Here is a 16,432-nt window from a genome sequence, read left to right as displayed (position 1 = left end):
ACAGCAGCACAGTCTTTATGGCGTTTAAGTCCTAGACACAACATCTAAACCAGCGCCTGTGCCGGCTGTGTCTCAAGACAAATGACGAAATAGTGGCGAAAATGTATTTGATTACATTTTAGCTTCCCGTAACACATTACGCTCCACCCCAGAAAGCGCTGGTCACACCCACAGATATCAAGCACCGAGGGAGGTGAAAAGAAAAAAAAGAGTAACGACACAGACTGGTATGGGGCAAGGGAATGACACCTAACGGACACACCAGGACAGGGACTACAATATTTCTACTGCCCACATTGGTTGTCTTCACCCAGCAGCTTCCCTAAGACAGGAGGAGCACCACAATCAGCTTTGAGTGAGTTACTGTCTACTAATATTAAGAGCGATTGGTCATTTGATGAAATAAGTCTTATAATAACTTACGAGTATTGTAAATCTCAGCGGATATCCGCAGTCTACTGCAGGTAGACTGCAGTAGACTAAAAAAGACGACAAATATTATAATACCATTATAATAAATAAATGTTATAGCGTAGCTGTGATAGAGACCTACTCTCAGTATAACATTTTTAGCATTAACCGTATTTATCTAGTCCTAAAACCGTCGTAGCACAGCACTAAAATATACTTCAGATATCATATTATAACACATAGAGTGCAATTTTGCTGTCGTACAATCATTGAATGTGTATAAAGGAGTTGTTTTTCTAGTAGTGCTATAATATAGGGATAGCATCCATACTGAATACAGTTTATAGTCTTAATTGGCCCCTTGTGTATATATTGATCGCATGCGCCCTGTTATTGCAATATTATACTGAATCTGCTTCCACCGACACTGCAACTGTCCAAAGAAAAGTGTAGATGAAAGGGAAATTGAATGAAAATTAACTCCCATTTCCTGGTGCTGTATGCAAACCGTGAAGTCATGCGTTCATCAGGAAAAAGCAACACTGTAACAACTCTTTCATAATGCAAACACAATGCTGTTCTAGTATATCACCAAAGTTGTACATAAACTCCACTTTTTAAACTATTATTAAATCTCCCTGTTTTGTGTGTAGGCTTTGTGCCTTCATAATCCTTGTACTCAAGCTCACACTCATTGATTTTTCATCAAAGATCAATTAGTGTGTATGCTTTGTACTTTGAGGACTGTCTTGATTATTTGGCTCATCTGAAATGACACACGTCTTGTATATTAAATGACGACTACTGTATTTCAGCATAAAAACATACACGTGTATAAAGATTGTTATAAAGTTCAGGGTACAACAAATAAGCAGTCAGTGAGAAAACAGGCAAATAGTGCTCACTGTTTTAGAGAAAAAAATATTTTGCAGCTGTAATGTTAAAGGTAATTTATTATGCAAAATTGGCTTTTTTATTTCTTAGATACATAAATATGTGTTCAGTTTGAGAAAAGACCCTCTCCTCCCCTTTTCTCTCTCTCCATGTGTTGGTAGGTTTTTCAACAATGTGAGGGTCCAAAGAGCTCTGATTACAATAGCAACACCGCCTTGCTGAGCATCCCCAAACACATTTCATTTTAAATGAAGGAATTTTAAAGGTGCAATGTGTAAAAATTGGCCACCTCCCTCCTACCCCACCCTTCCTCCCATTATCACTCACTTAATATAGCGTAAAGCTTACTCTTTACAGTGAATCTGTGTTATGACATCGTCTCAATATCAAAATGCTACGAGACATTAGAGCCAAAGTAAATTACCAAAGAGCTCATTGTATCATGGAGCTGAAATGACCAACTGTCTCCCTGGCCCACGGCTGCTACAGTCACTGCAGCAGCTGCGTCTAACAATGTTGGCACACCTTTCCAAATAGGCGTTATTTGGATAAACTGACCACATATTGGGAATCTAAATGGTTACTTTCTTGCCTGAAAAAAATATTAAAACTTAATAAAGTGACATATTGACTCCTAGAGTAAAAATTACAGCAGCTTTCAGCCTGGCTGCCATTGCTGCCAGTGGCCCTGGGCAACGCCACTTCTTCTTCCTGTCATGTTGGACCTAGGGTAGACTGGACGCTACAGTGACTCACTATCGCCCCTGAGGTACAAAGTGGTATTATGAGCAGGACGGGCTGGGGCTAGGTGGTTAGCATGCTAACTTCAGTCTTATCTTATGTCTTTGACATAATGCCAAAACTGTTGACTGAATTTTTCAGATTCAGTTGATAATTGAAGTTGATTTTTGAATGTTTTAAACAAAAATCCTGGCCAAATCTTACACACTGCTCCTTTAAGGGACAAAGATTTATACAATAATTTAGAACATCAGACTCTGACTCTGGTAATTTGTTATTAATATTATGAAGATCAGTTGGGCAAACAGGCTATGCCATGATGGACAAAAGAAGTTAAGTCTAAATCCAAAACCCTGAAAGGGCAATCTTGGTAACATTCTATAATACAGCTACTACACTACTACAGTGTAGTGTGTCGCATGCATCTGTGCATGTAAAATACTTACCAGTTCCTACTCGTACTTACAGTGCTGCTTGAAAGTTTGTGAACCCTTAAGAATTTTCCCTTTCTCTGCATAAATATGACCTAAAACATGATAACATTTCCATGCAAGTCCTAAAACTATATAAAGGGACATCAATTAAACAAATGAGACAAAAACCTTACACTTGTTGATTTATTTATTGAGGAAAATGATCCAATGTTACATATTTGTGTGTGGCAAAAGTATGTGAGCCTCTTGCATTATCAATTCATTTGAAGGGGAAATTAGAGTCTGGTGTTACAATCAATGGGATGACAATCAAGTGTGAATCTTGAAGGCCCTGCTTCATTTAAAGAAGAGAAATCTGGGTATACACTATCAAAGTCTGAGCTTCACAACACAGGTTTGTGGAAGTGTGTCATGGCTCAAATAAAGGATATTTCTGAGGACCTTAGCAGAAGAGCTGCTGATACTCACCAGGCTGGAAAGGGTTACAAAACCATTTCTTAAGAGTTTGGACTCCACCAGTTTCCTGTCAGGCTGATCGTATACAAATAGAAGACATCCAACGCCATTGTCACCCTCCCTGGGAGTGTTCGAACAACAAAGATCACACCAAGAGCAGGCATGTAATACTCCAGGAGGTCACAAGGGACAATAAGGGATAACATCTAGGAAAATAAACTCTCTTGCAGTGGCTACAGTCAATGTTCATGAGTCCACCATCAGGAGAACATTAAACATCAGTGGTGTGCATGGCAGAGTTACAAGGAAAAAAGCCACTTCTCTCCAAAAAGAACATTGCTGCTGTCTAGGTTTGCTTAAGACTGCATGGATAAGCCAGAAGGCGATTAGAAAAATCTTGTGTGGACTGATGCGTTATGTTTGGTGATAAGCATTCCAGCATAAGAACCTTAACCCATCTGTGAAACATGGTGGTGGTAGTATCATGATTTGGGCTGCTTTGCTGTCTCTGGACCAGGATAGCTTGCAATCATTGAAGGAGCTATGAGTTCTGAGTTGTACCAGCAAATTCTATAGGAAAATGTCAAGGTATCTGTGAACTGAAGCTCAACAGAAAGTGGGTCATGCAGTAAGACAACGACCCTAAACACACAAGTCGCTCTACCAAAGAATGGTTAGAGAGATGTTTTGGAGTGGCTGAGTCAAACTCAAAGTCCAAGTCAAAGACCTGAATCCTATAGAAATGCTGTGCAAGGACCTAAAGGGCGCAGTTCATGCAAAGAAGCCCACCAACATTCCTGAGTTGAGACTTTTCTGTAAGGAGGATGATGTGCCGGGCTGATAAACAGTTACTGGAGACACTTGGTTGAAGTTATTGCTGCAAAAGGGGGTCACACCAATTACTGAAAGCAAGGGTTCACATACTTTTGCCTCACACAAATATGTAAGATTGGATAACTTTCTACAATACATAAATGAAAAAGTTTCAAGTTTTTTGTCTCATTTGTTTAATTGGGTACCCTTTATCTAGTTTTAGGACTTGCGCAAAAATCTGATCATGTTTTATGTCGTATTTATGCAGAAATAGAGAAAATTCTAAAGGTTTCACAAACTTTCAAGCAGCACTGTAAATGTAGTTACAGTAGATGAAAACAAGACAACAAGGAACAAGGGAGTAACAATTGGGGATTTAGAGTGTAATGTTCTTACATTTACCATGTAATTTCACAGAATTTACTGTGTAAATTCCTCATATCAATCAGTATATACATATATGGAAAAAGTGCAATTAAAACAAATGCTTTTGCCCTTTGCTCATGGCAGTTGTGACAATCATTTTTTGCACATGTGGGTTTGGCTTTTCACATTTAGAGGAGCATGTGTTCCAAGTTAAAAAGGCGCACATGGAACAAGATTTTAAAACACTATACACCAACATAATTTACAGAATAACCTGTTGACTTATAGCAATCCATATTCAAACAGAATGTAATATGGAATCCTACAACAAACCACATCATAATATATCATAGTCCCCCACCCGATTAAATTGGAGGGGGGGAGTCATGATTCACTCTCTATTGTGTGTGTGTTTTGTTGGCACCTATTAAACATCCAAAGGCAACATTCTCTGCTGGCTGGACAAGGCACATCTTCATCATAAACTGTGAGGACCAAGGTTTCGTTATTGTAAGAGTTACTGAATGGCTTCAAGTATTTGGTCTGAAGGACTCAATTTGTAATGTCTGACTGTCAGAGGCCAAGCAGTAAGGCTGAAGAGCACCAGGTGTGTAAAGCAAAAAAATAGTAATTTATTTACAACTTAATTTCAACTTAACAAACTATTTTTTCCAAAATACAAAAGTAGAAAATCTAGAGAAAAGTATTTCAAAAACTAGGGCCCTTTAATTCAAATTGAGATCAACTAAACAAACAGCAACCTAAACAAAACTCAACATAACTTCTTAATGACAGAATGTTAACCAAAATGTGTGCACTCACATTAGCAAACAAACTGTCAATAATAAAATGTGTGTGCTGTATGAAAACAAAAGACTATGTGTACTGTCATTACTTGTGAAATGTTTGTATCTTAACAACTACGAACACTTGGTGTTCACATGTGGTGCGGCCACCACATTGACTGAATGGCCTATAAAACAATTTGCTTTCAAAAACAAAAACCCATGGTGGTGAAAAGGCTGCTCCTTTAAAGACATTTAGCGTATACATATTGTTTCTAAACAAAGAATATGCTTTTGATATGACAATCTCCCTGATCCAGAGCATAACATGTAGCCCTACAAATCCTATAATTACAAAGACATTTTAAAAAACAAGGCATACAACAACTTGGACAGAAAGGGGAGAATCTTTAAAGACTATAAAATATGGCTAAGAATAATGGAGAGGCAGAGTTGAAAAGTAGTGCAAGAGACAGTTAGACAAAAAAGAGACATGAACAAATTCAAAGCAGACTACATGAATTGCTGCTCTGGTAAATATTTTTTAAAGACACAATCTGAAACAAAAGGGCACCCCCACTGACAAAAGTCAAAGCACAAGATTAAATTAAATTATAATTAATTATGAAATGGCAGCCATGTGCTGCTTGCACCTAATTTGTGCAGTTTCCTCTAAGACTTTATATCTGTGTTGTTTGGTCTGTCTCTTGCACAAGTCCATGCAAGTCCTTTTATGGCAGTTTTCAATCTTGTGCTTTGACGTTTGTTGTTTGGGGAGCAGCCTTTTCACCACTTAGGGGTTTTTATCTTTGAAAGCAAATAGTTTTATATGCCATTCAGTCAAACATTACAAACTGAGTCTTTCAAACAAAACACTTAAAGCCTTGCAATTAATTTACCCTTACAATAACAAAACCTCGGTCGTCACAGTTTGTGATGATGTTGTCTTTAGCTGTGTGATGTTTAATAGGTGCCAACAGAACACACACATATACATAGAGAATAACAGGTTATGCTGTAAATTATGTTGATGTATGGTGTTTTAATCTTCGAGCACCTGCCCCTCTAAAGGTCTCTGCGCAGCCCTAGCAAGGAGTGTTCAGTTTACTAGTCAATAGGGAAAGTCAAAACCACAAGATAAGCAGGGTTCAGGAAGTGCATCACTGTGAAACAAAACATACATGCTTGTTGCTTCATTTCTCTATAAAGCGGAATACTTGCTGATCGCTTGTATTATAGAAGCACGTATCTGTGTAGCAGTATTCAGTTTGACTTGTGAGTTGACCTTATTTGACCTTATTTGAATTCAGTAACATGACACGTCAAAAATATTTTTTTCCCATGATTCGACTCCCTCAGGGCCACAGCAAGCCATAATGTAGATATCACCCCTCATTAATAATCCAGCAAAGCAACCTAGCGGCCTGACTCTAGTTATTTTCAGCCATGACAGACTGAAATATCACAACAACTGTGGAGGTTGGCATTGAGTGAAATGTCTCAACAACTAATGGAGGGATTGCCATGAAATTTGGCACAGATATCCACGGTGCCCAGAGGATGAATCCCAATGACTATAGTGATCTGACTTTTCAACTAGAGCCACCAGCAGGTCAAACTTTTCAGTTATCCAGTGAAATATATCAAAGTCTACAAGATGGATTGGCACAAATATTGATAGACATTAATTGTCAAAGCCTATTAATTGTGATGGTTCCCTAACTTTTACTCTAGCATCACTCTGACATCCACTGTTTTGCTTTTTAGTGAAATGTCTCAAAAATTAAGGGATGAATTATGATGAAATTTGGTACAAACATTCATATTCCCATCAGGAATATGAATGTTTGGTGATCCTCGGATTCTTCATCTTGCACCATCGACCGGTCAAAATTTTATTTGTCCAATAATTTGGTTGATCACCAAATACCTGCAAAACTAATAACATTTCCATCAGCCCTAGCTGTACTTGGTTCTTGCTACTTGTTTTGCTTTTTTCTGCCTTAATTTTAAAATAGTTTAAACATCAGAATCAACCTTAAAAGCCCCACACAGATCCAACACTTGCAATAAATCCTACTGTATTGCATGTATATAAATAGAAGTGGACAAAATATTAGACACACCTTTTAATACAATGCAGTCTGACTTCAGTGTCGATCAGCACCGCTCTGACAATTAAAAGTGAACATTATAAGCTTCATAGCGAAAATATTTTTTGCATGGATCTACATGACCACAGCACACAAGGCCAAATGTTATGATTTGTAATGTGGACCCAAACACACACACAAAGTAGGATTGAGATGAACGAAAAGGATTTATTGGCAGGGTAGTGGGGAATGGAGGTGGAATGAGTGGGGAGGAAGCTGGCTCAAGCAGATAGATGGATGGTGGTGATGAATGAGGGAGAATGGCGTGGGCTGGCAGAAGGTGGCAGGTGGTAAGTGGGTTGGAGAGCACACAGGCAGGGAGGCAGGCAGATGAGTTGTGATCCTGGAGGAATTCAGCACTAGGAAATAATCACTATAAAGCAGGAGCAGCCGGAAGCATTAACTGCCACTGTGGCTGAAAGAATGATCTGGCAAAGAGTGGCTGAAGAGCTGGAGTAGATATGCTGAAGGATGATGTGCTTGATGGAAGGCAGGTGTGTGCAATGAGCATGAAACCAGAAGCCGGGAGAGTCCAGGAAGGAGCGCCACACAGACAAGGGAACACAATGAAACATAAGGGAAACACAGGGAGGCACAGCTGTAGCTGCGACATCAAATCCACATCGCGAACAAGAAAACAGGCGCTGGCAAAACATCGCACACAAATAAAAGTAAAACTTTTTTATTAAAATATCACAAATTTGCCTCAGGGCTTTACAATCTGGACAGCATACGACACCTATGGAGAAGTGCTTGATCACTCAATAAACACATTGATTAGGTTTTGAAACAATGTAATCAAATAATAAAATGAGAAGTACACACAAGTGTGGACCTAGGCAGCATGAGATGACAAAGTGGCATAAACAGGAAGGAGCTAAGATTATAGACACAGCATGAACGTGTTTTGAACTGGTGTAATAACAAACTAACACTGAGCACTTAGTTTAAGAACACCATTTGTAACATGTATAATATTTTATATAATATAATATTATATAATATTATATAATATTATATTATATTATATTATATTATATTATATTATATTATATTATATTATATTATATTATATTATATTATTGTTGTATGTTTTTTGTTTTGTTTTTTGATGCAAATTAGCTTCAAGCTAACTCTGGTGCAGTGCATCTTTAATGTTTCAAACTGCACACTGTCCTATTCAGTAAATAAATAAATATATCCAAATGATAACCACTATTTACATCTCTCACACCATACATCATGGAAGGATTCCACTATTATATTTCACTGATCACATTCACACCTGTTAAGGATATTGCAATAATGATAAACCTCTGCCTTAACCATCAGTGTGCTTTGTTCCTCAAATGTCTAATGTCTTTGACTGTGACTCTTAATTCTGCTTCAGGTTGGGAATCCATCTCGTCTGTGGCTGAATGGAAATGGCAATTCAATTCAAAGGGAAGTTCCTCCTCCTCCTCACTGCTACCTTTATCTTCATCATTGCCATCACTATGAGAACACCCAGAATCAACAAGTCTGTCCCAAAGCCACATGGACCTCCAAGCACATGCTCCTTAAACATCTCTGAGCAAACCATCACCCCCCTCACCAACACCAAGCACTTGCTGGTGTCAGCCTACATGGACCAGAGAGTGAATGGTTTGGATATACGCATCATTGGCATATTCAGGAGAGACTCCGTCCAACCCCTTCACTGTTTTTTCTGCTGTGCAGGCCATTTATCAAGAAAAACAACTCCAGCAACAATTTTACAACACTCAGATCACTTTGGTTTTCCCTTCGTCACTACAGATGTCATGTGTCAGATTCCTCAAAACTGCAAAGCTACATATGTCACTCTTCTGCCTCAGCCAGACCAAGTGTTTGTACCTGACCAGATCTGGCTCCCCATAAGAAACCAGAGGACCGATGAGAAGGAAGAGAAAGAGTTGCAGTTTAACTTCACAGTCTGTATCTCCAACCTGTTTGGAGACTATAACAATGTGCTTCAATTTGCACAGACCCTGGAGATGTACAGGTCAGCACAGCAACAACACAATTTCTTACAACTTCTAGTGGTATCTAGCCATCCAGATCTTTAATGTGATTTAGAAATATCCATCTACCCATGAAGGTTTCGCCTTTCCCTCATCTCTCAAAACCTACCGTGAGTTGCTCAGATCAATGAAAAAGTATATTTAAACAGCTGAAATCCTTCCATAATAAGTGTCCCTGTTGGATAATCCCCAGACCTTACTGTGAATACTTTTCATTGGAACTATTTTATACTAAATGAATAGAACCTATGAAACTGTTGACAGTGAGGACTGTGGATTATCCAGGGTAATGGGGACACTGTTTCTCGAAAGAGATGTTACTGTTGATTTTTAGCAGTCCACCACTTTGGTCTAGACTGAAATAGCTCAACAATTATTGAAAGGATTGCCATGAAATCTTGGTTTATGGTTTGCGGATAATGAATCTTACTGACTTTGATGATCCCTTGACTTTTCCTCTAGCACCACCATGGTCCTAGGGTCACAATTATGGTTTTGAATGAAATGGATTGACTTGGCATAATCAGTTATTGCAGGATTAAATGTAATAATAGAAAGCTGTGAGCAGTACAAAGAAAAAATCATTCACCTCCACTTTATTGGGATGGAGGCAGAAATGTCAGATGAATATCACAAGTCCTGGGCAGTGGAAACATGAAACCGATACTGTCTACAAGGCTAGATAACACTAGAGCTACATATGGAAATATGTTTCTTTCATTTGTGATTGGGATGAACCAACCGTTTAATATTTTCCTCACCCCTCCCCAGGCTGCTTGGTGTGGACAGAGTGGTTATCTATAACACCAGCTGCGGCCCAGACCTTAATCGCCTGTTGCAGAGTTACAGCCAGGACGGTTTTGTGGAGGTGGTTCCTTGGCCCATCAACAAGCATCTGAATCCATCTCGTGGCTGGCTCTTCTCAGAGCACGGAGGGGACTTACACTACTTTGGCCAGCTGACAACGCTTAATGAGTGCATTTACAGATCAATGGACCGGTCAAGCTATGTCCTGTTGAACGACATTGATGAGATAATAATGCCATACCAACACAACAGCCTAATGCCGCTGATAAACATGCTTGAACAGCAGCATCCAAATGTAAGTATTTTGGGTGTGCATTTGACACATGTTACATCAATATCCAAACTTTAGGGTCACATTTGATATTCATTAATATTTATATTCTCTTTCCATCTTCCATGCTGTATCCATATTCTCCAGACAGGGGTGTTCCTCATTGAAAACCATATCTTTCCCAAGCACCATTTCGAGCCAAGTAGGAAGTTTGACCTGCCTCAGTGGAAAGGGGTGATGGGAATTAATATTCTGGAGCACATCTACAGGGAGGAGCCCCAAAGAAATATATATCACCCACATAAGATGATAGTTCAGCCAAGGTACTAAGGAGAGAAACATCAGCTCAGAAATGTGCTTCTCTGATTATGGTCTAGCAGTCATGGATAAATTTGCATTAACAAATATTATCTAAAATAGGCTGTTCAATGAATGACTGGCATTCCTATCGTAAACCGGACAGGAATAAGTATAGAAAAACATGATCAATCTGGAAATGCTGAATTTCTGTTACATTATCAGTTTCTGAATACAAAAATTTACCACAGGTGCACTGATTAAATCAAAGGGAATCCCCTTGTTGTCACTAAAGGAAAACCCTACTAAGACGTTTTCAACCAGGGCATTTTTAAGGCACTAGATCAACAAATCAAGCTTAATTGTCTGGATAAGCCCCCAATTTGTCATGTCTTGTCATGTCAAAAAATTGTGCTTAATTCATTTAGGTATGTCTCTGTGCTTCACAGGTTGGTGGAGCAGACCTCTGTGCATGAAGTGCTCAAGAATTTTGGAAAGCAGTACAAGGTTCCACCAGAAGTGTGTCGGATTGTTCACGTCCGTGTGGCTCTGCAGGGGTCGTTAAAAATGGAGCAGCTCCATGAAGACAAAAGGCTGTGGGACTTCCACGAAAAACTGATTCCCAATGTGGACGAGGCATTAAAAAGAGTAGGGCTACTGAACTCAGAGAGGCAGAGCTGATGTTCGATGACAGACATTCAGAATGACACATTGATGATGATGAATGAGCACCCTCAACAGCAGGAACATTTAATAACATCCTGCTAAAATCTCGGCAGGAGACATCAATGCTATTGTTTTTTGAAATGTCTTCTTTTGCACCTGAGGGCAACCACTGCCATATGGTTTTTGCTGCCGCTGCTGATGCTAAGAACTACACTGTTGAATGCTGCTCAGTTGCCAACATGAAGAGTGCTAAACTTTTGATGAACTGTAGCGATATTGAGTGGTATATGGGGTTGTAACCAGTTGCAACCCCCTCTGCCTGCATCTTTTCTTTGAAGTTGTTATTTTGAATATTGAAACTAACAATATCACACCTCCACACCCTCTCACACTCAGTATGCTCAGAGTATGCTCTCCCCAGCTAACAGTTTCACTCATATAGAGGGCATTGTCAGTGGAAGGCTCCACAATAATTTCCTCCCGCATGCCAAACACTCTACATTTATCATATTTTATTGTGAATTAAACAAGACTAGAGCTGAAAACTCAAAGCTGCTGCACCACCAGTTCTGTGAGCGCAGCGCGGGACAACAAAATGCCATTGGGGAGTTGTCCACTGCAGTTGTCTATTTTTGATCAAAAATTTGAAAAAATAATAAGTAAGATTATGTTTTGAAAGCAGCAGATCAACCAACAATTAATTCATTTTTGCCTTGTAGATACAGGCACAAGTGAAATAGTTAAAGTCCATGTAAAGGAAAATCAGAGATTTCTTTATAAACACATTATACATGTTAGAAAATAATTGCTGAGAGCGTGAAGAGACTGTCAACTATGTAGTACTGAATTATGGATTTAGAGCGTTAAACTGTCTTTCACCATCTCCGTGTTCAGGATTTTTCAGGTGGGCTTGAAATGGTGGCTCAATGATGTAGATGGGTCACTAATGTAACCCCTACCCCACTACATAAACACCAAAGTGCACATACTCATAGTTACTGTTTTTACATCAAGTGATTTTACAAACTGTCACCAGATACACCTGGGATTCACTTCAGATAATCGCTGTTGCTGGTAAATAGGGCCATAGGGTTTCGGCTGCCGCCCGCCACTTTGGCTTCAGCACTGGCTATGCAGCTGGGAGGTCCCCGGCCAGAGGGAGAGCATTTGCTGGGCAGCACTTAACCAAAAAGCACAGCGTGAGAATCTTTTTCTCCAATGGTGACAGCCACAATGAAGCCACTATAAGCAGTATTCTCTACTCTGAAACATCCCCAGCGTTTCAAAGTAGAGAATACTGCTTATTTTTCCATGATCTTGAAACCTAGTTTTATATACTTGGTAATTTTTTATTATGTATTCAAATTTGGCTGGGTGGTTAATTACACATTTTTGGGTGGTCAGAACACATATTTATTTTTGGTTTACATGGACTTTAAAACTACAGTGAAAAGCAAGCACTAAAGTACAAAACAGTTTTCTCTGGAAGAAAAAATGTAGCGACGCTGGAAATAGGACAGCAGCGTGAAGTGTCGCGGGGCAGCACATCGACATGCTCCAGTGTGGGAGTTGTACATAGAAAATAATAGGGATGGCTGTTTTGAGATGCACTGTTTGGCAGCGGCATGTTTTGGCCTTAAGAGTCTACAGCCATGATAGTGTCTCTATGACCCACTAAAATAAAATAAGTAAATTTATTTAAATTTGCAGTTCATGTTGTGATTTATTTATATTTTTTTTGAGTGTATGGCCGGTATTTAAATTTCTGAAACTGATGAGCCGACACTCACAGTGTTCCAGTACAGTATGAATATGAACAACTGACTGCAACAGTACAAATGCCTTCCAGGAGAGAAAACATGCGCTAATATCCTCATATTTAAACAATATCCTGAGTGACTCACTATGACTGAGTAGTTGCTGTAGTTTCAATACAAGAGGCTTGCGGCATTACACCAACATTAAGGACATAAAGGAAGCAACCATGGTTCTGGTGAAAAGATTACTGTTGCAAACATTAAAGCCATTATGTATAGAAGTTCTTTGTAATCTTAAATTATTCTGATAGCAGGACAACAAGTTTTTTGTTTTAGAGACAAATGAAACTGTGTCGGTGAAAATTGGTGCAGTGTTTGAATTGCTTTCAGCTCCATTCATCTCAGAAGATCTGCCTTTTTTATGGCACAATTACTTGCTTTGTCTTTGTTCAGTTACTAACCTCTGCTGTCATGTGTGTTCTCCAGGGTGTTTGGGTTTAAAGAGCCCCCAGGGTGTCCGATCACCAATTAAAAGATACCGGAACGAACCAAGTGATAAAATAGTGAGGGATGTGATTTGGCATACGTTTTGCATATTTTTCTTTTGTACTTGGGGGCAATGTAACAAGCTGTACATCATCTTATCACCTTGCTGCTGTGCCATCTGAGCTTAGCTGCAGTTTAGAAACAGTTCTGCTAAACTGGAACTAGCTGAGTTTTAAAATGCAGCTGCGTCACTCAGATGAATCTGACTGAACAAGTCATGTACCTCACTTACTTTAATTACTGACAAACTGACAACATGGCCTCATCGCTGGTGCATTGATTAATACTTAGTTGCTACAAACCTCTTCAGTTTTGTCAGATAATTATCAACCCCCTTTCTAGCATCAAAACTGAACTGAGGCAGATGTGATACCTTTTTAAATGTAATCACACAATTACATTAGTTTGACACAATGAATCCACTAACTCCTGAGGAAAATATCTGGCTCTTTGGCTGCTAAATGCTACAGTGTGTACACCAGCTAGTTTCTAACTTTGCCTGAAAGGCTGAAAGGCACTCTGTAGCGCTGAGGGGAATTGCAGAGTCAGATGATAATTCTTCCTGGGTTTGTCACGAGCAACTCAATCTGATACATTCTTCATATAAAAGTAATGATTAGATCAGCTTTAAAGGTGTAATATGTAAGAATCAGAAATTCCTTCTCATTAATGACAATGGTGGCTGTCAAGTAAGCTGCAGTCAGCATCCTGTTGCTGGCCCTTGTGTATGTGCTTGGCTGCTTGCCCTCCGTCAGAGCGAGCAGCAGCTAAAACCACAATAGCACAATATATTTCTCATGCTTTGCAGTAATGTTAGCTTACTTGGACTCTGTGTTGTGGTGGGTGCCGATCATTGTTAGCAGTGGTGCACCCTGTTGGCACTGTAGGGGGGCACGAGTGAGGCAAGGCACTTTGCAGTGTGCAGAAACGGCAAATCCTTTGGATTTCCTGGCAAAACTATCCCATGTCCTTTACATAGAAATCTGTCCACAAACTGTTATAGGCAACCAAGAAAGTTGGGGAAGATCTCATTTTATTATTTCTTCACATTCTCTTGATAATTTTAGTTAATTTTTGAATGTTTTGAACTAAAATTCTTACATAATTCTACATATTGCACCTTTAAAGCCTATTGTAGAATTGGGAAATGTGTCACTTTGGCGCCCCAAGTGGTAGTATAAAAAAAAAATACAGTGGCAGACAGCAATAGTAGTGGCAGACAACGAGTAGTAGGGCAAATGTGGTCATTTCTGCCATGCTTTTCCATTATATTTTACAAACAGAAATATCAGATGTATACCATTGGAAAGGGTCACAGCTTCAGATGTACATCATTTAAAAGGTGACAGCAGGATAAATGTATAAAGTCTTCCCTGATGTAAACAAAGAAAGTACAACTAAAATTCTGTTATGTTATGTTATTGGGTTTTGTTGTAGTTGAGATACATCCGCTTGACCAATCACAAGCGACGGCTGCCCTGTGAGCACCCTGGACTACATTCCAGGTACTTCCTGAAACTTAATATTTAGTAATAAACTCAGAACTTAGAAATTTAGTGCCACCTCCTGAAAGGTGCTGAAATTTAGCTCTTGACACTTGTCTCAAAAGCGGGCAGAGGACAGTGGAAACAAAAGCAGAACCAGACAAATTCAGTTATGGGTCAGTAAGTCCCAGTAATGGAAAAACACCATTGGAAAAATGGACTAAAAGCAATCAACTGCACTACTTTTCACCAAGAGGGTAATTTTTTTTCCTACAAACAAAAACAATATATCATCAGAATAATTTAAAAGATGTTATAATGACATAAAAAGCCTACACATAGTGGCTTCTTTAAAGGCTGCTTGCATTGCTGTGACTGACAGAAACTATTTGTTTCCAAGTTTACAGATTTTCACGTCTACTTGGTTTAATAACTTTGGGAAAGAGGTGAATAAGAAAAATGTTTAATTCATGAAGGAGAGTGTTAATCGTTTATTTAAATTGCAGATTTTAGCTAGTTTAGATCTCCCTCTGTGCCAACAGCTGCATGTACAGCATGTATTATGTTTTGTTTTGTTTTTTTGACTACCAGACATGGCACAAGTGTAACTGGGAAGGCCATGAAAAATCATGAAAACTTCCATGTGATTTCTTATCAGTCTGTAGGTACGGTATGTTTACTCAAATCAACCAATAGATCATTGTTCCTGTTAGGGGTTGATCAGTGCAGATAACTATGGAATTTTTGTTTGCAGTCAGATGGTGGATGACGTAATGAGTTACAATGACCTCAGGGAATGTTTTTGTTCATTCGTTTCTTAAATGTAATAACTGATTTTTACCTAATGGGTAATATATTGCTGCAGTGTGAGTGTGAGTCAATCATTTCCCTTGTCAAGAATGAATGAAATGCTTTTCAGTGAGAACTGGTAAAATTAAAGGGAACATTGTGCAAACTCAAAAAAAGGTTTTTTTTGTGTTCAGCCTCACTTCTCTGTTCATGGGTGTTTTTTAAGAGAGGTTTCATTTAACATCAACCTCAACCACACAACTAAGGCTGTGCTTATTGGATTAAATAATACAATGAAAGACGGCACAGACAACTAAAATGCAGGGTTTCCTCTACAGCATGTGGATGGATCAATTTACTCCACATTTATCTGACAGCTATAGTTACTAGTTACTCTACAAATTAAGAATTTACATAGAAAACATGATTAGCTTGTAAAATATGGTGCATTGTTATAGATTCAAATACCCAACAGTTGTCAAGCAGTTAAGCTTTTGAAATGAACAATATTTGCATATTCATAGATTCTGGATTTTTCAATGAGGGAGAAGGAGGGGGATGTCATTTTAATCATGTTAACTAGGTAATTAGGGGTTTTTTTGGGTTTTTTTTTTTTTTGTGGGACAGTTATTATAACTCCGTGAATGCGCCAGACGTCGGGTGAACATTCCTTTGGAAGCCCAAAATTCAAACATGATGTTTTGACCTGTCACTAGGCCT

At 38.9% G+C, this 16,432-nt stretch overlaps 1 protein-coding gene across 1 annotated transcript; it reads left to right on the top strand.

The window, feature by feature from the left end:
* Positions 1–218: 218 nt before the first annotated feature.
* On the top strand, positions 219–15,882 carry LOC137199741 (uncharacterized). The gene is made up of 5 exons (XM_067614246.1): positions 219–355; positions 8,444–9,076; positions 9,867–10,197; positions 10,321–10,496; positions 10,920–15,882. The coding sequence occupies exons 2-5, from the start codon at positions 8,472–8,474 to the stop codon at positions 11,149–11,151; spliced, it is 1,344 nt and encodes a 447-aa protein (XP_067470347.1). The 5' UTR covers positions 219–355; positions 8,444–8,471; the 3' UTR covers positions 11,152–15,882.
* The last annotated feature ends 550 nt before the right edge of the window (positions 15,883–16,432 follow it).

Source organism: Thunnus thynnus, chromosome 16 (assembly GCF_963924715.1).
Source record: "Thunnus thynnus chromosome 16, fThuThy2.1, whole genome shotgun sequence".
NCBI classification, from domain to species: domain Eukaryota; kingdom Metazoa; phylum Chordata; class Actinopteri; order Scombriformes; family Scombridae; genus Thunnus; species Thunnus thynnus.
Note: the sequence above shows the minus strand (reverse complement) of the source record. Positions and strands in the feature narration are given on the sequence as shown.

Excerpts from the sequence above, each read along its gene's own strand:
- LOC137199741 (XM_067614246.1), top strand. The coding sequence starts at position 8,472 with ATGGAAATGGCAATTCAATTCAAAGGGAAGTTCCTCCTCCTCCTCACT. Across the intron at positions 9,077-9,866 it reads CAGACCCTGGAGATGTACAG|GCTGCTTGGTGTGGACAGAG; the intron begins GTCAGCACAGCA and ends ACCCCTCCCCAG. Across the intron at positions 10,198-10,320 it reads TTGAACAGCAGCATCCAAAT|ACAGGGGTGTTCCTCATTGA; the intron begins GTAAGTATTTTG and ends CATATTCTCCAG.